General features: G+C 44.7%; 1 protein-coding gene across 2 annotated transcripts; it reads left to right on the top strand.

The window, feature by feature from the left end:
• The first annotated feature begins 583 nt into the window (after positions 1-583).
• Positions 584-24,682, top strand: prkaa2 (protein kinase, AMP-activated, alpha 2 catalytic subunit). 2 transcript variants are annotated; one of them, XM_046352930.1, is made up of 12 exons: positions 584-920; positions 2,173-2,314; positions 2,895-2,958; positions 3,016-3,045; positions 8,359-8,503; positions 9,301-9,388; positions 9,494-9,718; positions 9,904-10,066; positions 10,173-10,340; positions 10,553-10,708; positions 20,159-20,285; positions 20,443-24,682. In XM_046352930.1, exons 1-12 carry the CDS (start codon positions 821-823, stop codon positions 20,709-20,711), a joined length of 1,677 nt encoding a protein of 558 aa, XP_046208886.1. In that variant the 5' UTR covers positions 584-820; the 3' UTR covers positions 20,712-24,682. The 2 variants fall into 2 exon arrangements, with proteins under 2 accessions (XP_046208886.1, XP_046208885.1); XM_046352929.1 differs by having other exon boundaries at positions 586-920; positions 10,173-10,355.
• The last annotated feature ends 118 nt before the right edge of the window (positions 24,683-24,800 follow it).

The raw sequence follows: 24,800 nt of genomic DNA, 5'->3' as shown, positions 1-24,800 counted from the left end.
TTGAATCAGTCCCTGATTAGAGGGGAAGAAGAATGAAAAACAGCAGTAGTGTTTGGGATTGTGCCTCTCACTAATGTGAGGGATCCAGCCCACTAATAATGCTGTAGATGTGTAGTATATAGGCCATTATCTGTAACAACAGGTCACATGAATTGGCATACATTAGGCCTAGCATCAATGACCTGTTCTGTAATAGATTTCTGACCCAATATAAATGTTAAGGTTATAGGCCTACTCTAGCCAACGGAGCATACTGTAATCGCTGAGATGATTGATGAGTGTGCAGACGTTGAGCCTAAATAGCATATGGAATGTTCATCTGTTTGGAATGTTTAAAAGCTCATGGCATGTTTTTACCTACACAACCCCCACCCCCCTCCTCCCCCCCTCAACTGGAGCGATACTGTAGACCACACAGTCGGTGTTCGATAGGATATATGTTGCCTGTCCAGTGCAGGTTTTTCCCAAACCCAGGGCTGCGTTCAATACGGTGTTTTACATTCTGGGACGTTCAATTAAACGGAAACGGCGCTGTACTGAATCACCAGTTAAAAAACGGGGAGCGTTTGGGGAACGCTGTCAGCATGGCCACTGCCCTTTAAATACGTTACTCTTTGCTTCAAGCCACAGCCACCAAACGTACCTCAAAGTCTGTTCAAGAACGTTTTGGGGAAACGTGTCGTTTAGTACAAACCGTTCCGCAACGTAGCAAACGTTCAAGCGAACTGAACGCACAGGTCTAGTGTACCGCGGTCTCGCGCACCGTGCAGACAGCCAAGCTCGAGCCTACCGGAGCGGTGTAACGTTCTGAACGGTAAAGATGGCAGAACGACAGCAGAAACATGAAGGCGGCCGAGTGAAGATCGGACATTACCTCTTAGGAGACACTCTGGGCGTCGGCACATTCGGCAAAGTAAAGAGTTAAGTCGCGTGCTTGTCAACAGTCATGTCGTGGGAACATTTGTTGTTATTGATTGTAACTTTGCGGCGGACTATTTAAATAGCTACGCAAAATGCGTAGCTGTGGCTGCGTAGTTACGAATGTGCTAGATTATTGTTGTCTCGGTTGATATGTAGAGAATGTGGTTTAGGTTTGTTGAAAGGTGAATTATTCCAGCAACATATCTAGCTAGCCTGTCTACTCCTTCTTATCAGTAATGATAGGCTAAGCATGCACAATTACCCTCAACAACAATGAATGGTTAAAAACAAACAGGTCACACATAATTGTAACGTCTGACCGCCAGTGAATGTTGGAGGTTGACTTTGCTAGTGACAGTAACGTTAGACATTTAGACTTGCCCTATATGGCTATGGAACGGACATTTTTTTAAATGAAAATAAACATGAACGTTATAGCTTAATAGTGCTCATCATCACCAGTGTTCCCCGATTATGTAAACCATACAATGGCATGGACAGAATGAGAGTCTAGAACGCCTCGTCAAGTTTCCTATTTTCTTGCAGTCTCAACGTGACCTTGTAGAATTCAGACCCCCTCCTCCTCTCCCCCTGCACTGCGGGAGGTGTGTTTGATTCGAGACATTAGTGTGACGGTGTGTAACAAGGAACTAGCCAACAATAATAGTTGCTACAGACAACATTGCTAAATTGTTAGACTGACTAACCATGAGCTACAGAGTGCAGACAGACTATCAGACAGACACACTTGATTTATCCACCTTGTAATCTATGTGTATGGCTTTAGGTTTACTGTAATTGCTGTGTTGTGTTTTCCCTGTTTACCGGTTTATCTGCGTTTCTTATTGTTGTGAATAGATAGATATAGCTAGTCCAGTAATATAAAAATAGTGATTAATCATGTCTTGTTGACTACTCTGAAACAGCTAGGGTTTTATTCTTTATCAGGCAATGAAAGTTTAGCTGAGGGTAGTATACATATCACACATTCCCCGGCCTATCTCCTACCTCAGTGTAGTCTGTGTGACCTTGGCAACAGAGGAAAAGACTAACCTGTTTTTAATATTTGACCCATCAGCACAAATGGTGCCCTATAGCCTACATTGTAGCAGTTGAACACAATACATATTATTATACTCTTTTACAAACTACGGACATTCCAGTTGGTTCATGTGTGTGTGTGTGTGTGTGTGTGTGTGTGTGTGTGTGTGTGTGTGTGTGTGTGTGTGTGTGTGTGTGTGTGTGTGGTAGTTGGAGAACACCAGTTGACAGGTCATAAGGTGGCAGTGAAGATCCTGAACAGACAGAAGATCAGGAGTCTGGACGTGGTGGGCAAGATCAAACGAGAGATACAGAACCTCAAACTCTTCAGACACCCTCACATCATCAAACTGTGAGGATAACGCATACAGACTGTGTTTGTTTATTATGGGCCTAAAAGTACCCCCCCCCCTCTCTCTTCCATACACATACACTCAGTGTTTGTTTACTATGGGCCTCAGGAGCACCCCCCCCCCTCCCCCACACACATACCCACACACACTGGGTCTGTTTACTATGGGCCTCAGGAGCCCGCCCCCCCTCTCTCTCTCCCACACGGAGTTCCGTTTAGCGGAAATCTCTAGTTAAGAAGATGGAAGTTTATAATTCCTGCATGGGTAAATCCCTTCCCACGTTTCTAGTCTCCCACCTCTATTGCTCGCTCACTCTCTCTCCCACACCCACCCACAAGGAATCAGTTTGCTCCGGTTAGCAGAAAACTGCTTAAGAAGATAGAAGTTTATAATTCCTATTTGGGTAAATCCCTTTCCATGTGTCTAGTCTCACTTTCCATGTTATTTTTAGGTTTAGGCCACAGTGACATTGTGAGCTATGGCAGACGTATTGGTGTGTGTGTGTGTGTGTGTGTGTGTGTGTGTGTGTGTGTGTGTGTGTGTGTGTGTGTGTGTGTGTGTGTGTGTGTGTGTGTGTAGGTACCAGGTGATCAGTACTCCTACAGATTTCTTCATGGTGATGGAGTATGTCTCAGGAGGAGAGGTGATCAGTACATCTGCAGATTTCTTCATGGTGATGGAGTATGTCTCAGGAGGAGAGCTGTTTGACTACATCTGCAAACACGGACGGGTGAGACATACCTCTGACTTACTGAAGACTGACTGTCTGAATGGCTGTCTATCTGTCTCTGACTGACTTACTGAATGACTGACTGTCTGAATGGCTGTCTATCTGTCTCTGATTGACTTACTGAATGACTGACTGTCTGAATGGCTGTCTATCTGTCTCTGACTGACTTACTGAATGACTGACTGTCTGAATGGCTGTCTATCTGTCTCTGATTGACTTACTGAATGAATGGCTGTCTATCTGTCTCTGACTGACTTACTGAATGACTGACTGTCTGAATGGCTGTCTATCTGTCTCTGACTGACTTACTGAATGACTGACTGTCTGAATGGCTGTCTATCTGTCTCTGATTGACTTACTGAATGACTGACTGTCTGAATGGCTGTCTTATCTGTCTCTGATTGACTTACTGAATGACTGACTGTCTGAATGGCTGTCGATCTGTCTCTGATTGACTTACTGAATGACTGACTGTCTGGTTGTTTGATTTATTTACAGGGGACAATGCACATGAATCAATATAACAATAATGCAACACCCATGTAAATGTGCCGGGGTTAGCCAAAAGATCATTTGCACCCATAATCCCTGGGCAAGGTAAGGGCTTTTACACAGCCACTATACAAATACTCACTAAAACAACACAAAATACAAATACATTACGTCCAATAATATATCATATATAATTCCAACGACAACAACAACACTGTCAAAGGGCTTTTTAAGATCCAAAAAGACTTTGCCGACTTCACCACCTATGTCCAGTTTAGATTTAATGCACTCCAGAAAATCTCAATTGGCTGTTTCGGTAGAATGGTTAGTTCTGAATCCAAATTGCATTTGATGTATGGAGTGTATGGAGTGATACATGTGATGTATGGAGTGTATGGAGTGATACATGTGATGTATGGAGTGTATGGAGTGATACATGTGATGTATGGAGTGTATGGAGTGATACATGTGATGTATGGAGTGTATGGAGTGATACATGTGATGTATGGATACATGTGATGTATGGAGTGATACATGTGATGTATGGAGTGTATGGAGTGATACATGTGATGTATGGAGTGTATGGAGTGATACATGTGATGTATGGATGTGATGTGGAGTGATACATGATGTATGATGTATGGAGTGATACATGTGATGTATGGAGTGTATGGAGTGATACATGTGATGTATGGAGTGTATGGAGTGATACATGTGATGTATGGAGTGTATGGAGTGATACATGTGATGTATGGAGTGTATGGAGTGATACATGTGATGTATGGAGTGTATGGAGTGATACATGTGATGTATGGAGTGTATGGAGTGATACATGTGATGTATGGAGTGTATGGAGTGATACATGTGATGTGGAGTGATACATGTGATGTATGGAGTGTATGGAGTGATACATGTGATGTATGGAGTGTATGGAGTGATGTATGGAGTGTATGGAGTGATACATGTGATGTATGGAGTGTATGATGGAGTGATACATGTGATGTATGGAGTTGCCCTGAACGAGGTGATCAGTCAGATGATCAGCCACCCGTCTTTCAGCTACTTTTGATAGCACTGGAAGAATGCTTATAGGTCGGTAATGGGTCACCAGATTTTAAACCGGGCATCACTGCAGCAGACTACCAAGCATTGGGGAAGAACCCATATTTGATGGACAGACTAACTAGATGTACAGTAGGGGTAATCAGAGAATATTTGTGTCTCTTCAGGAACACAGTGTCTAGACCAAATACATATTTTGTTCTAGAGCTTCTGAAGATGCTAATAATGCTGTCCACTGCTGACGCTGAGATTTCAGGAATTCTGAATATTGGTTTATTATTATCTATGGGAGTGAGAACTGTGGTCTTGGTTGAAAATCTTTGAGCCAGTTCCCTGACCGAGTCAGAAAACAATTGTTAAAGGTGGTGGATATGAAATTGGAGTCTTAAATTAGAATCCCATGAACCTTTTAATTCAGGCTGTTTTTTTGACTTTTCAGCTCCTCTCCCTGGTAGATTGAGATTTTCCCAAATCACTTTGCCATTTCCTTTTGCTTCATTGATCACTTTAAGAAAGAGCTCTGCTTTTGCTTTTTAAAATATTCCTAACCACCTTATTTCTCAGTGACGTAAATATACGTCTGTCATCATTCTTACCAGACTTCAGTGCTTTTTTCCCAAGGAGAAATCCCGTTCTCCAGAGGTCCTCGTTGAGCCATCTTTTCCGTCTTGGCTTATGTTGAAATTTCCTGGTAAAAGAGGTATCCACTTTGTCAATAGCTGACAGAAATGGTCTGTATCCAGACTCTGGGTCTTCATCGCTTCACAGATCAGACCAGTCAATTTGACATCGTAGTTACTCTGCTCACTTTTCTGCATTTTTTTTACCATACTGTTGCGTATTAATATGGTTCTTACATCTCTTGTTAGTGAGCTTTCTAATCACCAATGTAACATTGTGGTGAGTTATACCCGTTAGTAAGTTACTAGACTTCATTATTTGATCAGGTCTGTTAATAAACACCAGATCAATTTGAGTCTGGGATGACTGTGTTACTCTGGTTGGATCTTGTATTATTTGAGTCAGGTTGAAATAATCTGTGATCTCTTTGAGCTTTTTCCTGCAAGTTTAGTTTTCTCTGAAATTTGGAACGAGGGTCCCAGAGCCTTTTAGCCTGATTAACGGTTTGAAAAGGTTTCATGGTGCAATGTTTTCTTATACCTGGGTTAAAGGAACAGAGTTTCTGTCTTGAAGGCGGGTTTTGTTTGGGATGAAATGAACAGCAGATTGCTCATTCTTTTGAAAAGCCATGTTAGCGACAGAAGTTATGCTCACATACACTGAATGTGAACCAGGTAATATAGGTTACTCAAATATAGATTATTTCAATCCTTCATCAATGATTTCAGCCTGGATGGCTAATTATGGGGACTTTTCTCCACCTCCCAGAATGACATCCTCCAAATCAGACTTTTTTTCTGCAGGTGACCAAACTCCAGACTGATGGGGAGCTTGGTACTCTGGGCTGCTTGGGTGTATGTTGATTCCGGATTGTTTGAATGAAGGCCAGCGTTGATGATTGGCTGCCTTTTGTAATTCTGCAGAGAGTTGCACTGCCTTCGGGGTCCCTTATTAGCCTCCAGGTTTTCTATTAGGTTATGATTGTCACTGGTCTCAGTAGCCACTTTCCCAGCTTCATTTTGAGCATTTTTCCTCTTCTTTTTCTTGGAATGAGAGGTCACTGTTGTGGACTCTGGCTCACCAGGTACCAACTCCAATGTTTCATTCACTCCGTCTTTGTCCTTGGGAGCCGAGGAATTATCCTCTTCAACCTCAGTCTCACGTTCAGTAATTTCAGCTGAGATATGTGATACGTCTGCCCTACTCATGGGGACAGGATTGTTCTCCTGCACATAGTGTGAAAAAGTTTCCTTTATGCACCTTGTGTTGTCCAGTGTAGTAGGACTGTACTCTACCATCTCCTGAGCCCTCTAGTGTGGGATTGTGTCATTGTGTTGTCTAGTGTAGTAGGACTGTACTCTACCATCTCCTGAGCCCTCTAGTGTGGGATTGTGTCATTGTGTTGTCCAGTGTAGTAGGACTGTACTCTACCATGTCCTGAGCCCTCTAGTGTGGGATTGTGTCATTGTGTTGTCTAGTGTAGTAGGACTGTACTCTACCATCTCCTGAGCCCTCTAGTGTGGGATTGTGTCATTGTGTTGTCCAGTGTAGTAGGACTGTACTCTACCATCTCCTGACCCCTCTACTGTGGGATTGTGTCATTGTGTTGTCCAGTGTAGTAGGACTGTACTCTACCATCTCCTGACCCCTCTAGTGTGGGATTGTGTCATTATGTTGTCCAGTGTAGTAGGACTGTACTCTACCATCTCCTGACCCCTCTAGTGTGGGATTGTGTCATTATGTTGTCTAGTGTAGTAGGACTGTACTGTACCATCTCCTGACCCCTCTAGTGTGGGATTGTGTCATTATGTTGTCCAGTGTAGTAGGACTGTACTCTACCATCTCCTGACCCCTCTAGTGTGGGATTGTGTCATTATGTTGTCTAGTGTAGTAGGACTGTACTGTACCATCTCCTGAGCCCTTCCGGTGTGCTGATTGTGTCATTATGTTGTCTAGTGTAGTAGGACTGTACTCTACCGTCTCCTGAGCCCTTCTGGCGTGCTGATTGTGGCATTATGTTGTCTAGTGTAGTAGGACTGTACTGTACCATCTCCTGAGCCCTTCCGGCGTGCTGATTGTGGCATACTTTGATCCAGTGACGACCCGTCTACACAGACCGTGTTGTAGGAATGATGGGTGCTGCTTCAACATACACAAAACGATCTCCATTGGAGCAGATTGTAAGTTGACCCTTGTATCTTATCACGCGCCTCATCACTCTCCCCACCACCTTCCATCCAGCTTTAGCCAGGAACTCAGCCACAACACTATCATCTGCTGATTCAGGTAGTTCTTTAATTGTAACTTGAATGGAGTTCTGGTCAGACATGTGACTTCAAACTGACCAGATTATTCTCTTTGAACATGTTTTCCTCGGACTGTTATTCCTCCTATCAGAAGCTTTGACCTTGCTTCCTTACTGAGAATATATATACACCAGATTGCACATACTCTCTGTACTGACCTCAAGTGGTTTGGATGAATTTCCTGTATGAGACCTGTGGTAGAGCTCCTCCTCCTTAATGGGGTTGGCTATGGCCTCCTCTGTCAGGGTTTCTCTCTCCATGATAAAAAGAGGTAAAACAGTCTCCTTGGGGGCGTTTCCTCCCACAACCTCCAGCTCTCATTTTCCTTGACATCAGTTTTTGCATCGCTGGAATTAGCCACAACTACAGCAGCCATTTTAATTGTAGTGTTAATGATTGATTAAAGTAATTTGTTTAACATTGAAATATATCAACACAACTATTCAGCATTATACAGTGAGGATATTTCTTACTTAAGAATTGGTGGATGGTTGATGCTCAGATATATATTTGCTGGGTTCAGTGTTCGCCAGCAATTGAAGCTTCCCAGCCGGGCCGAATACCCAAACAAAAGGAGATATCAAAACACAACGAAACAAAATATGGATATATCATTCCGGACCTTACAGGCCTTGGGTCGATAGATCCACAAACTAATTAAACAAGCGAACAAGCCATCTGGGGAGTAGCGCACTCCTGTCCTGCAGTTGTCTGATTGGTTGATGTAGACACAGGCCATTTGATGGTGCCATTTTTCATAGTGAAAGCATGTAGTCACATTAGAAAGGAATAATCTCCTAACCTCTTAATCTGTACCTCATGTTGTGTGTAGGTAGAGGACAAAGAGGCTCGTCGGTTGTTCCAGCAGATTATCTCTGGTGTAGACTACTGCCACAGACACATGGTGGTGCACAGAGACCTCAAACCTGAGAATGTACTGCTGGACCATTCCAAGAACGCCAAAATAGCTGACTTTGGTACACTACACACACATGCACGATAGAGAACACACACATACATACATACATACATGCATACATGCATACATGCATACATGCATACATGCATACATACATACATACATACATACATACATACATACATACATACATACATACATACATACATACATACATACATACATACATACATACATGCCATGCCATGCCATGCCATGCATACGTAACAAATTGAGTTGTCCACAAAGCCGTAGTAGCAAATGTCAAACCAAACCATTTGTGTTTTAAAATATGCCGACACCTTAAACTGGAGATGGGGAGATAGAGAGAGAGGGGATGGGAGAGAGAGAGGGGATGGGAGAGAGAGAGGGGATGGGAGAGAGAGAGGGGATGGGAGAGAGAGAGGGGATGGGAGAGAGAGAGGGGATGGGAGAGAGAGAGGGGATGGGAGAGAGAGAGGGGATGGGGAGAGGAGGGGAGAGAGAAAGGGAGAGAGCGAGAGAGAAAGGGAGAGAGAGAAGAGAAAGGGAGAAAGGGGAGAAAGGGAGAGAGAGAAAGGGAGAGAGAGAAAGGGAGAGAGAGAAAGGGAGAGAGAGAAAGGGAGAGAGAGAAAGGGAGAGAGAGAGAGAGAGGGGAAGGGAGAGAGAGAGAGAGAGAGAGAGAGAGAGAGAGAGAGAGAGAGAGAGAGGGGGAAGGGAGAGAGAGAGGTGGGAGAGGGAAGACAGAATATAGTAACTTGTTTGTTTGGACAGTAAGGTTAGGTAAGGTTGGCATTTGAAGATAATGCTGAAAAACGGATTTGCTCTGGTCATCAGGGTTGTCAAACATGATGTCAGACGGGGAGTTCCTGAGGACCAGCTGTGGATCTCCCAACTACGCAGCTCCTGAAGTAATCTCCGGAAGGTGTGTGGCTGTGCGTGTGTGTGTTTAGGCTGTATGCAGATCCTTAGGTTGATACTATAGGCTACATGTTGTGGTGTGATCGTGTATTCTTTGCTTTGTGCACAGGTTATACGCTGGTCCTGAGGTGGACATATGGAGCAGTGGGGTGATCCTGTATGCGTTGCTGTGTGGGACTCTGCCCTTTGATGACGAACACGTTCCCACACTGTTTAAGAAGATTAGAGGGGGCGTGTTCTATATGCCAGAATACCTCACTCGGCCCGTCGCTTCCCTGCTGCTGCTCATGCTGCAGGTCGACCCGCTCAAGAGGGCTACCATTAAAGACATTAGGTGACCTCTAACCTTCCCTACTGATCATTATGCTCATGTTTTTAATGTGATTTAATAGAATTGGCAAACCTACCCAAAAGCTTGTTTGTGGTGGTTGAAGGTTGGTCCAGAGCAAAAAAATAGAAGAATAATTGAGTGTGTGTGTGTGTGTGTGTGTGTGAACGTTCACACGTGTGTATGTGTAGGGAACATGAGTGGTTTAAGCAGGACCTGCCAGGCTACCTGTTTCCTGAGGACCCTTCCTATGACTCCACCATTCTGGATGAGGAGGCAGTCCGAGAGGTGTGCGACAAGTTTGAGAGCACCGAGTCTGAGGTGATGTCCAGCCTGTACAGCGGAGACCCTCAGGTATGCACGCAACACAGGCATGTACGCTCACACGCCTAGTCATATAGTACGCACTCCCCCTCTTCTCTCAGCCTCTCTCTTACTCTCTCCCTCCGTCTCTTTCCAGGACCAGCTAGCGGTAGCGTACCATCTGATCATAGACAACCGGCGCATCATGACCCAGGCCAGTGAGTTCTACCTGGCCTCTAGCCCTCCCCAGGGCTCCTTCATGGAGGATGGCATGTCACTGCCCCCCGGGGTCAAACCACACCCAGAGAGGATGCCCCCCCTGCTGGTAGACAGCCCCAAGGCAATGATTTCTACCTGGTTCTATTCTATGTACTATGTTCACAGTATACACAATTGGATACAAGATCTCTGAAGTGTAAACACTTGATGATGTACTTCTTCCGCGATACCAGTGCAACATTGGCAGTATAGTTTTGTCCTCATGTATTTATGACTGCTTGTCGGGGATAATAAAGATTCTCTCCTCTCTGTCTGCAGGCGCGCTGCCCGTTGGATGCCCTCAACACCACCAGAGCCAAACCCCTGGCAGTGAAGAAAGCCAAGTGGCACCTGGGCATCAGGAGTCAGAGCAGACCCTATGACATCATGGCTGAGGTCTACAGGGCTATGAGACAGCTACAGTATGACTGGAAGGTGAGGCGCGGTGTGTGGAAAGCATTCGGAAAGTATTCAGACCCCTTGACTTTTCCCACATTTTGTTATGTTACAGCCTTAGTCTGAAATTGATCAACATTTTTTTATTCTCATCAATCTACACACAATACCTCATAATGACACAGCGAAAATATGTTTTTTGACATTTTTGCTAATTTCTTAAAAATAAAAAACAGAAATATCTTATTTACATAAGTATTCAGACCCTTTGCTATGAGACTCGAAATTGAGCTCTGGTGCATCCTGTTTCCATTGATCATCCTCGAGATGTTTCTACAACTTCATTGGAGTCCACCTGTGGCAAATTCAATTAATTGGACATGATTTGGAAATGCATAAACCTGTCTATACAAGGTCCCACAGTTAACAGTGCATGTCAGAGCAAAAACCAAGCCATGAGCTCTAAGGTATTGTCCGCAGAGCTCTGAGACAGGATTGTGTCGAAGCACAGGTCTGGGGAAGGGTACCAAAACATTTCTGCAACATTGAAGGTCTTCACGATCACAGTGGCCTCCATCATTCTTAAAAGGAAGAAGTTAAGAACCACCAAGACTCTTTCTAGAGCTGGCCGTCCAGCCAAACTGAGCAATCGGGGGAGCAGGGCCTGGGTCAGGGAGGTGACCAAGAACCCGATGGTCACTCTGACAGAGCTCTAGAGTTCCTCTGTGGCGATGGGAGAATATTCCAGAAGGTCAACCATCTCTGCAGCATTCCACCAAGCAGGCCTTTATGGTAGAGTGGCCAGATGGAAGCCACTCCTCAGTAAAAGGCACATGACTGCCTGGTTGGAGCCAAAAGGTGCCTAAAGGACTCAGGAAGAAAAAGAAATGCACACCTATTAAGACGAGGTGCTGGCTAGCGGAGTAGAAAACTTGAAAATAAAAGAGAGCCGCACACTCTAGGAGCTCGGATGGAAAAATGTAATTACCAACGTTTCGACAGCCAAGCTGTCTTCATCCGGGTATAATCACAAACACTGCGGGATGACTCGTTTAGATAGTGTCAAAAGACACAGGTGTCTGTAATCATGGCCAGGAGTGGCCTAATATCATTGGTTAATAATCAAATATTAAAATGTCATACAAAGAACAGCATACAAAAAACAAATGGAGAGCATACGATCATAGATTCATGACTACACAAGCTTACAAACAATTACAATGGCAAAGTTACAATAATCACAAGAATGGCTTCAGATCAAAGTCTACGTTGAGACCGAAGGGAGCGAGGGTCTTTAAATTAAAGATCCAGGCAGCCTCTCATTTTAACAATAAATGATCAAGGTCACCCCCTCTCCTTGGGAGGGTGACATGTTCGATGCCAATATAACGCAGAGACGATATCGAGTGGCCTGCCTCCAAGAAGTGGGCCGCAACTGGATAAGTAAAGTTTTTACACCTAATGGCGCTACGATGCTCTGAGATACGTACTTTTAATTTACGCTCTGTTTCACCTACATAATTTTTACCACAAGGACAAGTTATAAGATAAATAACTGCCTTAGTGGAGCACGTAATAACACCTTTTATTGGGATCGATTTCCCTGTTTGTGGGTGTTTGAAGGATCTACATTTATAAGTGCCATTGCATTGAGCACAGCCATTACATTTATGATTTCCATCCAGTAGTGGCGCAAATAGATGTTGTTCAGGAATATCTTGGGGTGGTAAATCAGAATTTACCAATTAGTCTCTGAGATTTCTGCCCCGCGAGAATACGACCAAGGGCAGGTCCGAAAACACATTACCGAGACTATCATCGGATTTTAGGATGTGCCAATGTTTGAACAATTCCCTTCATTTGTTCAGAGCACTTTGAATAGCGGGTAGTTAGAACGCAAGAATGCGTCTTTTTGCGAGACTGACCTTGAATAAGGTCATGTTTTGTTTTGAATTTTCTCAATGGCAATATTAATCTGATCATTCTTGTAGCCCCTCTCCTTGAACTTTCTTTGCGTCTCAGCCATATTTCTGTCGAAATCGGATTATTTTTTGCAAATTCTTTTGATTCGACAGAATTGACTGTAGAGCAAACTATTTTTCAAGGGAAGTGGGTGACAACTATCAGCCCTCAACAAACTGTTAGGATCAGTAGGCTTCCTGTAAAGATCAGTGTATAGAACATTATCTTCACACAAGATCAGAAGGTCAAGAAAACTGATTTGACGTGTGTCAGATGCTCAGAACAGGAGTTAAGAAAAGCATGGAACGCCTGGGGCTGTTTTTCATCACCCCTCTATAGAACACAAATATCATCAATATACCGTTTCCACATAATGATGTGAGGCAAGAAAACATTTTTGAGAGGATTGAAAATAGACTGTTTCTCCATGTAACCCACATACAAATGACCATAGTTAGGAGCCATGGGGGATCCCATAGCAGTACCCTTCGTCTGAATAAAGAAATCATTTAGAAACATGACATAGTTATGTGTGAGTACTATTTCAGCCAATGTTACAACGCAGCACTGGAAGTTAGTTCATTAGGGTCACGTTGCAGAAGAACATGTTCCATAGCTTCAATACCGCCCTCGTGTGGAATATTAGTGTATAATGACTCAACATCAAAAGTAACTAACAAGGTATTCTCAGGGAGAGAGATCATACTGCTGGTGTCCTTTACAAAGGAGGGGAGCTGTTCTGAGATCATACTGCTGGTGTCCTTTACAAAGGAGGGGAGCTGTTCTGAGATCATACTGCTGGTGTCCTTTACAAAGGAGGGGAGCTGTTCTGAGATCATACTGTTGGTGTCCTTTACAAAGGAGGGGAGCTGTGATTGGTCTAATAAAAAAGTAAACAAAAGTAGATAGAGGGGCCGTTACTGCATCAATGCCCCCTACAATAGGGGCCGTTACTGCATCAATGCCCGCTACAATAGGGGCCGTTACTGCATCAATGCCCGCTACAATAGGGGCCGTTACTGCATCAATGCCCGCTACAATAGGGGCCGTTACTGCATCAATGCCCGCTACAATAGGGGCCGTTACTGCATCAATGCCCGCTACAATAGGGGCCGTTACTGCATCAATGTCCGCTACAATAGGGGCCGTTACTGCATCAATGCCCTCTACAATAGGGGCTGTTACTGCATCAATGCCCCCTACAATAGTTGCTGTTACTGCATCAATGCCCGCTACAATAGGGGCTGTTACTGCATCAATGCCCGCTACAATAGGGGCTGTTACTGCATCAATGCCCGCTACAATAGGGCGTCCTGGAGGTTGTGTAACATTCTTGTGTAATTTTGACAAAGTGTAGAAAGTGGCAATTTTAGGGTGTTGAATAGCCAAAAAAGCATGTTCTTTTTTGGTTATCTGACCAGAACTTAAATACCCATCTAGGAGAGTAAAGATCACTTCTGAGTTTCTTGTAAAAGGTGTTGTCAAGCAGCTGTCTATGACCCTCATTTACATAAGCTGTCCTATCCATGAGTACAACCGACCCACTCTTATCAGCAGGACGAATAAGGACTGTCCTATCCATGAGTACAACCGACCCACCCTTATCAGCAGGACGAATAAGGACTGTCCTATACATGAGTACAACCCCCCCCCTTATCAGCAGGACGAATAAGGACTGTCCTATACATGAGTACAACCGACCCCCCCTTATCAGCAGGACGAATAAGGACTGTCCTATACATGAGTACAACCGACCCACCCTTATCAGCAGGACGAATAAGGACTGTCCTATACATGAGTACAACCGACCCACCCTTATCAGCAGGACGAATAAGGACTGTCCTATACATTAGTACAACCGACCCACTCTTATCAGCAGGACGAATAAGGACTGTCCTATACATGAGTACAACCGACCCCCCCTTATCAGCAGGACGAATAAGGACTGTCCTATACATGAGTACCACCGACCCCCCTTATCAGCAGGACGAATAAGGACTGTCCTATACATGAGTACAACCGACCCCCCTTATCAGCAGGACGAATAAGGACTGTCCTATACATGAGTACAACCGACCCACCCTTATCAGCAGGACGAATAAGGACTGTCCTATACATGAGTACAACCGACCCACCCTTATCAGCAGGACGAATAAGGACTGTCCTATACATTAGTACAACCGACCCCCCTTATCAGCAGGACGAATAAGGACTGTCCTATACATGAGTACAACCGACCCCCCTTATCAGCAGGACGAATAAGGACTGTCCTATACATGAGTACAACCGACCCCCCTTATCAGCAGGACGAATAAGGACTGTCCTATACATGAGTACAACCGACCCACCCTTATCAGCAGGACGAATAAGGACTGTCCTATACATGTCCTATACATCAGCAGTACAACCGACCCCCCCTTATCAGCAGGACGAATAAGGACTGTCCTATACATGAGTACAACCGACCCACCCTTATCAGCAGGACGAATAAGGACTGTCCTATACATGAGTACAACTGTCCCATGAGTACAACCCCCCTTATCAGCAGGACAGGAATAAGGACTGTCCTATACATGAGTACAACCGACCCCCCTTATCAGCAGGACGAATAACTGGACTGTCCTATCATGCAGTACAACCATGAGTACAACCCCCCCTTATCAGCAGGACGAATAAGGACTGTCCTATACATGAGTACAACCGACCCCCCCCTTATCAGCAGGACGAATAAGGACTGTCCTATACATGAGTACAACCGACCCCCTTATCAGCAGGACGAATAAGGACTGTCCTATACATGAGTACAACCGACCCCCCCTTATCAGCAGGACGAATAAGGACTGTCCTATACATGAGTACAACCGACCCCCCTTATCAGCAGGACGAATAAGGACTGTCCTATACATGAGTACAACCGACCCCCCTAAGGACTGTCCCTGACGAAGTATCAGCAGGACGAATAAGGACTGTCCTATACATGAGTACAACCGACCCACCCTTATCAGCAGGACGAATAAGGACTGTCCTATACATGAGTACAACCGACCCCCCCTTATCAGCAGGACGAATAAGGACTGTCCTATACATGAGTACAACCGACCCACCCTTATCAGCAGGACGAATAAGGACTGTCCTATACATGAGTACAACCGACAACCGACCCCCCTTATCAGCAGGACGAATAAGGACTGTCCTATACATGAGTACAACCGACCCCCCTTATCAGCAGGACGAATAAGGACTGTCCTATACATGAGTACAACCGACCCCCCTTATCAGCAGGACGAATAAGGACTGTCCTATACATGAGTACAACCGACCCACTCTTATCAGCAGGACGAATAAGGACTGTCCTATACATGAGTACAACCGACCCCCCCTTATCAGCAGGACGAATAAGGACTGTCCTATACATGAGTACAACCGACCCACCCTTATCAGCAGGACGAATAAGGACTGTCCTATACATGAGTACAACCGACCCACCCTTATCAGCAGGACGAATAAGGACTGTCCTATACATGAGTACAACCGACCCCCCTTATCAGCCGAATAAGGACCCTTATCAGCAGGACGAATAAGGACTGTCCTATACATGAGTACAACCGACCCCCCTTATCAGCAGGACGAATAAGGACTGTCCTATACATGAGTACAACCGACCCCCCTTATCAGCAGGACGAATAAGGACTGTCCTATACATGAGTACAACCGACCCCCCTTATCAGCAGGACGAATAAGGACTGTCCTATACATGAGTACAACCGACCCCCCTTATCAGCAGGACGAATAAGGACTGTCCTATACATGAGTACATCCGAATAAGGACTGTCCCCCCCCTTATCAGCAGGACGAATAAGGACTGTCCTATACATGAGTACAACCGACCCACCCTTATCAGCAGGACGAATAAGGACTGACGTATCGGATTGTAAATCAAGCAAAGCTTGTTTTTCATTCTTGGGTAAATTATGGAAAGATTTGGATCCCTGTTTATTCTTAAAGAGATGTCCAACACCATTCTCCACAAGTCGGCAATATGTCTCGATAGAGTGATTGCGATTGGCGGTATAAAGGTAGGTATAAAGGTAGGTATAAAGGTAGGTATAAAGGTAGGTATAAAGGTAGGTATATAGGTATAAAATAACTCTTGCTTCTAAAAGGAGTCGGAGTATGTGCAGGAGAGCAACCTACTGGTTCAATAGAAGTGTCAGAATGAGGGGAGCTAAAGTATTCCCTTAAACGGATGTTTCTAAAACACTTAAACATGTCTACCTTAACATCAAAATCGTTGCACTGGGTTGTAAGGCACAAAAGATAACCCTTTATTAAGCAAAGAGACATGGGCAGGGCTCAATATCTTGCTTATCCAGTTGCGGCCCACTTCTTGGAGGCAGGCCACTCGATTTAGTCTCTGCGTTTATATTGGCATTGAACATGTCACCCTCCCTCGGAGAGGGGGTGATCTTGATCATTTATTGTTAAAACGAGAGGCTGCCTGGATCTTTAATTTAAAGACCCTTGCGCCCTTCGGTCTCAACGTAGACTTTGATCTGAAGCCATTATTGTGACCCTGCCATTGTAATTGTTTGTAAACTTGTGTAGTCAAATTAATCTATGATCGTAGGCTATCCATTTGTTGTTTGTATGCTGTTCTTTGTATGACATTTTAATATTTGATTATTAATCAACGATATTAGGCCACGCTTGGCCATGATTACAGACACCTGTGTGTTTTGACACTATATAAATGAGTCATCCCGTAGTGTTTGTGATTATACCCTGATGAAGACAGCTTGGCTGTCGAAACGTTGGTAATTCAATTTTTGCATTTGAGCTCCGAGAGTGTGCGGCTCTTTTATTTTCAAGCCTAAAGGACTCTGACCATTAGAAACACGATTCTATGGTCTGATGAAACCAAGATTGAACTCTTTGGCCTGAATACCATGCGTCACATCTGGAGGAAACCAGGCACCGCACATCACCTGGCCAATACCATCCCTATGGTGAAGCATGGTGGTGCCAGCATCATGCTGTGGGGATGTTTTTCAGCGGCAGGGACTGGGAGACTGTCAGGATCGAGGAAAAGATCAATGGAGCAAAGTACAGAGAGATCCTTGATGAAAACCTGCTCCAGACGCTCAGGACCTCAGACTGGGATGAAGGTTCACCTTCCAACAGGACAACGACCCTAAGCACACAGCCAAGACAACGCAGGAGTGGCTTCTGGACATGTCTCTGAATTTCCTTGAGTGGCCCAGCCAGAGCCCGGACTTGAACCCGATCGAATATCTCTTGGATAGACCTGAAAATAGCTTTGCAGCGACGCTCCACATCCAACCTGACAGAGCTTGAGAGGATCTGTAGAGAAGAATGGGAGAAACTCCCCAAATACAGGTATGTCATGCTTGAAGCGTCATACCCAAGAAGACTCAAGGCTGTAATTGCTGCCAAAGGTGCTTCAATAAAGTACTGAGTAAAGGGTCTGAATACTTATGTGATATTTCAGTAATAATAATACATTTGCAAAATTATCAAAACTGTTTTTGCTTTGTCATGGGGTATTGTGTGTAGATTGATGAGGGGGAAAATGTATTTAATACATTTAAGAACCAGGCTGTAATGTAACAAAATGTGCAAAGAGTCGTTTCGAATGCTTCTTGTGTCTGTATATATACTCAGCAAAAAAAGAAAGGTCCCTTTTTCAGGACCCTGTCTTTCAAAGATAATTCGTAAAAATCAAAATAACTAATAACACAGATCTTCATTGTAAAGGGTTTAAACACTGTTTCCCATGCTTGTTAAATGAACCATTAACAATTAATGAACATGCACCTGTGGTACGGTCGTTAAGACACTAACAGCTTAAAGACAGTAGGCAATTAAGGTCACAGTTATGAAAACTTAGGACACTAAATAGGCCTTTCTACTGACTCTGAAAAACATCAAAAGAAAGATGCCCAGGGTCCCTGCTCATCTGCGTGAACGTGCCTCAGGCATGCTGCAAGGAGGCATGAGGACTGCAGATGTGGGCCAAAGACAGCGCTACAGGGAGACAGGATGGACAGCTGATCGTCCTCGCAGTGGCAGACCACATGTAACAACATTTGCACAGGATCGCTACAACCGAACATCACAGCTACGGGACAGGTACAGGATAGCAACAACAACTACCCGAGTTACACCAGGAACGCACAATCCCTCCATCTGTGCTCAGACTGTCTGCAATAGGCAGAGAGAGGCTGGACTAAGGGTTTGTAGGCCTGTTGTAAGGCAGGTCCTCACCAGACATCACCGGCAACAACGTTGCCTATGGGCACGAACCCACCATCGCTGGACAAGACAGGACTGGCGAGTCTCGTTTTTTTCTCACTAGGGGTGATGGTCGGAATCGCGTTTGTAGTCGAAGGAATGAGTGTTAACCCAAGGCCTGTACTCTGGAGCAGGATCAATTTGGAGGTGGAGGGTCCGTCATGATCTGGGGCGGTGTGTCACAGCATCATCGGACTGAACCTGTTGTCATTGCAGGCAATCCCAACGCTGTGCGTTACAGGGAAGACATCCTCCTCCCACATGTGGTACCCTTCCTACAGGCTCGTCCTGACATGACCCTCCAGCATGACAATGCCACCAGCCATACTGCTCGTTCTGTGTGTGATTTCCTGCAAGACAGGAATGTCAGTGTTCTTCCATGGCCAGCGACGAGCCCGGATCTCAATCCCATTTAGCATGTCTGAGACCTGTTGGATCGGGGGGTGAGGGGCTAGGCCATTCCCCCCAGAAATGTACGGGAACTTGCAGGTGCCTTGGTGGAAGAGTGGGGTAACATCTCACATCAAGAATTGGCAAATCTGGTGCAGTCCATGAGGAGGAGATGCACTGCAGTACTTAATGCAGCTGGTGGCCACACCAGATACTGACTGTTACTTTTGATTTTGACCCCCCTTTTGTTCAGAGACACATTACTCCATTTCTGTTAGTCACGTGTCTGTGGAACTTGTTCAGTTTATGTCTGTTGTTGAATCTTGTTGTTCATACAAATATTTACACATGTTAAGTTTGCTGAAAATAAATGAAGTTGACAGTGAGAGGATGTTTCTTTTTTTGCTGAGTTTATATCACTGTAAGTTGTGTGTGTACATGTTAACTGCAATATGTAACATTTTAGGCAACCCAACCAAATTCACATAGAAATTTTTGATCTGTCATCCTCTTCGAAAGCAAGTCTAAGAAGTGGTAGATCGGTTCTATGTGTGCTATTTCTATGCTTCCTGGTCTTAAATGTGTTGTTTTTTTTGTACCTTTTTTAAAAACTTTCGGTTTCGTACACAGTCTTCAAACAGCTTAAAATACAATGTTATTGGTTATGGAAAATATATTTAACAGCGGTTTAATTGGTACAATGATCCTTGTACACTACATTGTTTTGTCACATAAACATAAATTAAGCAAACTTAGAATTTTCGCAACCAGGAAATGGCGGAGCGATTTCTGCATATTTCACCTTTTAATGTGTGTTATGTTTAGGTGGTAAACCCGTACCACCTGCGTGTTCGGAGGAAGAACCCAGTAACAGGCAACCTGGTGAAGATGTGTCTCCAGCTGTACCAAGTAGACAACAGATCCTACCTGCTGGACTTCAAAAGCATCGATGGTACGCCAGCTACACAACATATTTATAACAGGAAACAGACTTTTTGATATCTGGTTAATTCTGACAGCAGAATTGAGAGTTTCCTCTTTTTACAACGTATTACTGAGTGCAGAAGATGAGTAATGACGAAAACAAACACTAATCTCTCCTCCCCCAGATGACATCATGGACGCAGTAGGGTTTAAGTCGGGCTCTTCCACCCCCCAGAGGTCAGGCTCCACTGCAGGGCTCCACAGACCCAGACTCAGTGTGGACTCAGCCTGTCCTGCCGTGGATCTCCCCAAGCTCAGCTCCTCTCTGCCTGGGTCGCTGTGCTCCAGCGCTGCCCTCCTCACCTCCACCTCCACCCCCACCCCGCGCCAGGGCAGCCACACTATGGACTTCTTTGAGATGTGTGCCAGTCTCATCACCACGCTGGCCCGCTAGAGACGGTAAACCTCCGCTGGGTAACTAGAGGCCTGGAGTTTTTCCTGGTCAATGTCATATAGTCCGGAAAACCATCTGAAACAGAACACTGCCCTGAGCCTATTTAGACCGTTTTATATTGGTGTGATCCTGACCTAATTCTCCAAGTACTGCAGAACACGCCTCTAACCACAGATCTAGGGTCAGTTGTTCCCTCCTGGTGTTGTAGGTTTGGGCTAGGCAAGATCAACTGATCGTAGATCTCTGATTAGACTTCCTGTCTGTCTAGAGAAGGGATGGGCAACTGTGATGGGGGTAGGGGCCACAAAAAATCCGAACTCCTCATTAGGGGGGTGCCGTGGCTCACGGGACTGCTTACCCACATCCAGACACACACATGCAGTCAGCGTTTTGGAGGCCCTAAGCAAAATTTGGCGATTTATAAACATTTGAGTTTAGTCTTGACAGCGGAAGGAGTTGATCTGCGGTCCTACAAAAGTGGCCATGCGACCCGCGCGCCACAAGTTGCCCATCCCTGGTCTAGAGTCGGTCTGCCAGAGCCAGTCTGGCCGTGGGAAAGGTTAGAGGTCTCACTTGTAGCTCCCATATGGCACGTTCACGTGCTCGTCGAAACTAGGAAACTAACATTTCTAACTGGTTGCAGTTATGCACGTGCAGCGTTCAACCAGTTAGCATGTCGGACATTTACAGATAAGCGGCGCCTCCCTGACTACTCTCAACCTCCAATCAGCTCCAGAATAGCCGTCACTGTAGAACAAACACACTGAGCATTTTATATATGGTTTTATATGGTTTTTGTAACGACACACGTTTTGTTATCCATATTTATCATATATATTTATATTCCTATCACTTTGAGTAGTGTAGCAGCTATTGATTGTAACATACAACAAATGAAGTTAAAGAGAGGATTGTTGTTATTATTATTTAGATGCCATATTCTTATTTATTTTAAAGAGGTTTTGTTTTAGAGGCTCTGTGTGGTACTGAATATTGAGTATTGAAACACTGCTGATGTTTGAGAAGTATATACGGACATAAGAGATTTTAGGTGATGAGAGGTCATAGAGAGAGAGCCTCCACTCTCCCTCTCTCTCTGACTGGTAATATTGTTCTGTGGATTAGTTAGCATTGATGCTACCTGACGGAGGAGGAGGGAAGGGTATCTGTAGTGAATCTTTCTCCAGGTGCCTTTTAACACACGTTGTTTCTAGCTTGGTGACTGTTTTTGTTTGCAGAAACGGAATGGTAGGCAAACTGTTTCTGTGTGTGTGTGTGTGTGTGTGTGTACACTCCTGTGGGTAGAGGACTGACAGACAGGAGCTTGCCAGGGATTGGCCAGGAGAAGACATACAGTACTGTAGTTTATGTGCCAATGAGATTTGAGTTCTGATTAATATAACTAAAGATACAGGAGAGAGGGAATAGATATGACAGAACACTGGAACAAATCTCCCTTCACCAATTGTCAAATGGTTTACAGTATATAGTGTTCCAGAGTCCTGTCTGTGTCTCTTGTTCTGCTGGGGCCAGTGAGGGCTGGGCTGATCTGATGCATGCTAGTGTGTCTGTGTTTCTCTGGTCTGTTCTGGTACCGTGATGGTGGTCTGTTCGGTTTGTTATTAAATGTAGAATCATTTGTATCTCTTTTCTTCCCTCCCTCTGGAGTTATTGGTTTGTGGTGTGTATTTGCAGTAGTGTGTGTTTCGCTGAGGGAATTGTAGACCTCTGTTGGGCCAGTTAGAGTCAGAAAAGACACTAAACCTCTCTTCTTTCCTTTTGTTTCCTTGTCATTTGTTTCCTTGTCATTCGTTTGTCCTGAGCAGCAGTTCTGTCATCACATCTCTATTCTGAGAGCGTAGTCTGTTTTTGTCTGTGTATGACACTATACATGCAAGACAATACCCACGTATGTGTACTCTCATCTAGTACCGGTTGGACCCACCTTTGTCTCCAGAACAGCCTGAATTCTTCAGGGGATTCTACAAGGTGTCAAAGATTCCACAGTGATGTTGGTTCATGCTAATGCGATGGCGCCGTGCAATTTCTGCAGATTGGACGCCAGTACATTCATGCTGCGAACATCCATCTCATCTCTAATATGCTCTAATGGGTTGAGGTCTGGGGACTGACCAGGCCACTCAAATAAACTGAACTCGCTGTCATATTCCAGGGAATGTTTTTCCACTCCTCGGTTGTTCAGTGTTGGTTAACACGTACCCACCTGAGCCACTTCTTGTTTTTAGCTGATAGGAGTAGAACCTGGTGTGGTGGTCTGCTGCAATAGCCAATCCGTGATAAGGATCGACCAGTTTGTTTTCTGACCCACCTGTTGGCTTGCACGATTCTTGCCCTTCTCCTTCGACCTCTCATCAAACGAGCTGTTTTCACCTGCAGGGCTGCTGCTGACTGGATGTTATCTGTTTCTCCCACCATTCTCTGTAAACCTTCGTCTGAGATACTGGACCCGGGGCATGGCACCGATGATCATACTTCGCTTAAAGTCACTTGTTTTGCCTATTCTAACGTTCGGTTGAACAGTAACTGAATGCCTGTTTTATATAACAAGCCACAGCCATGTGACTCCGTGTCTGTAGAAGTGATCCATTTTTGTGAACTGGGTGGTGTACTTAATAAACTGGCATATCCCATTTTTGAGAGATACTTACATACTGAGGGTACAAAACATTATGAACACCTGCTCATTCCATGACAGACTGACCAGGTGAAAGCTATGATCCCTTATTGATGTAATTTGTTGAATCCACTTCAGTCCGTGTAGATCAGTGGTCACCAACCGGTCACCAAGCATTTCTGTGGAAAAGCCAGGCCTGATTTTGTGCGTGTTGCGCTGTTGGTGGTAGGTGCACTTGATTCAAGCGGACCGGGAGATCTGTTGCCAAATCGAGTGCGCCTAATGTGCTGGCAATCGAATAGCTCAAATTACCGTACAGAGCCTCCTCGACCCCGGCCACAGTCAAAAAGTTTGATACTAGCCATGGTAAGATTGAATAACCTTTAAAACCACGACCACGGAGAGGCTGTAGAATAATGCAGCAGCGCTGCAGTTTGTATGAGTGTGTTTTATTCAGCACTGGCAACCCGGCTTTGATTGAACACTATGAAACGCTCTTCTCCCTTTTTCCACTCGCGCTGCAATGAGTTTTTATCATTATTAATTAGCTTCGTGTTTATTTTAATATGGAGGAGTATTTCACTTTCTCTGGTCAACCGCATGAATTTGTGCCTGAGGCAGACGTGGCGCGACTCGAGTTTCGCCATCAGGTGGAAGACGGTGTCTCTTTGGTCAGTCTCACCGGAGGAAAGGAAGGAGAAGGCAGTGACCGTGAAAGGAAGGAGAAGGCAGTGTGTGTGGACCCGCTGTGGCTCTCTTCCTCCCTCCCCTGAGAATAATGCTCTGTTCAAGACAACTACTCTGGAAAAACGAGATCCGACTGGGGGAAATGGTTTTGAACGGTCATCCAACTTGGAATTCCTAGTCGGAAACTCGCATCTTTCTAGAGCTCCGACCTCAAGATCACGGACGTCGTGATTTGACCTCGTTTTATTTTTCTCGAGTTCCCAGCTGTCTTGAAAGCACCATGGCCATCAGATGCAAGTGCTGTACCATATAATTTATGCTCAGCTGTGCCTTGCAAGTGCTACAAAAACCGATATGTTATCAAAGCTCAAGTTGTGATAATGTATTAGGCCTACAGCAGAAACCTCATTCCAGCAGAGCTCTTTTTATTAGGTTGTTACATTATAAGTAATGTAAAAAAATAAAAAATAATTGAGTGGTAGATCTTGGCTTGCTTTTTGAATGTGAAAGCGATCTTGACTCAAAGGTTGGTGACCACTGGTGTAGATGAAGGGGAGGAGACAGGTTAAAGAAGGATTTTGAAGCCTTGAGACATGGATTGTGTGTGTGTGTGTGTGTGTGTGTGTGTGTGTGTGTGTGTGTGTGTGTGTGTGTGTGTGTGTGTGTGTGTGTGTGTGTGTGTGTGTGTGTGTGTGTGTGTGTGTGTGTGTGTGTGTGTGCAATTCAGAGGGTGAATGGGCAAGAAAAAAGATTTAAGTGCCTTTGAA

This window comes from Oncorhynchus gorbuscha, linkage group LG06, assembly GCF_021184085.1.
Source record: "Oncorhynchus gorbuscha isolate QuinsamMale2020 ecotype Even-year linkage group LG06, OgorEven_v1.0, whole genome shotgun sequence".
NCBI classification, from domain to species: domain Eukaryota; kingdom Metazoa; phylum Chordata; class Actinopteri; order Salmoniformes; family Salmonidae; genus Oncorhynchus; species Oncorhynchus gorbuscha.
Note: the sequence above shows the minus strand (reverse complement) of the source record. Positions and strands in the feature narration are given on the sequence as shown.

What these genes read in the sequence shown, in the direction of transcription:
- prkaa2 (XM_046352929.1), top strand. Translation starts at nt 821, where the DNA reads ATGGCAGAACGACAGCAGAAACATGAAGGCGGCCGAGTGAAGATCGGA. An exon ending in TGCTGGTAGACAGCCCCAAG is followed by an intron (nt 10,356 to 10,552) that starts GCAATGATTTCT and finishes CTCTGTCTGCAG; the next exon opens with GCGCGCTGCCCGTTGGATGC. An exon ending in GGACTTCAAAAGCATCGATG is followed by an intron (nt 20,286 to 20,442) that starts GTACGCCAGCTA and finishes CTCCTCCCCCAG; the next exon opens with ATGACATCATGGACGCAGTA.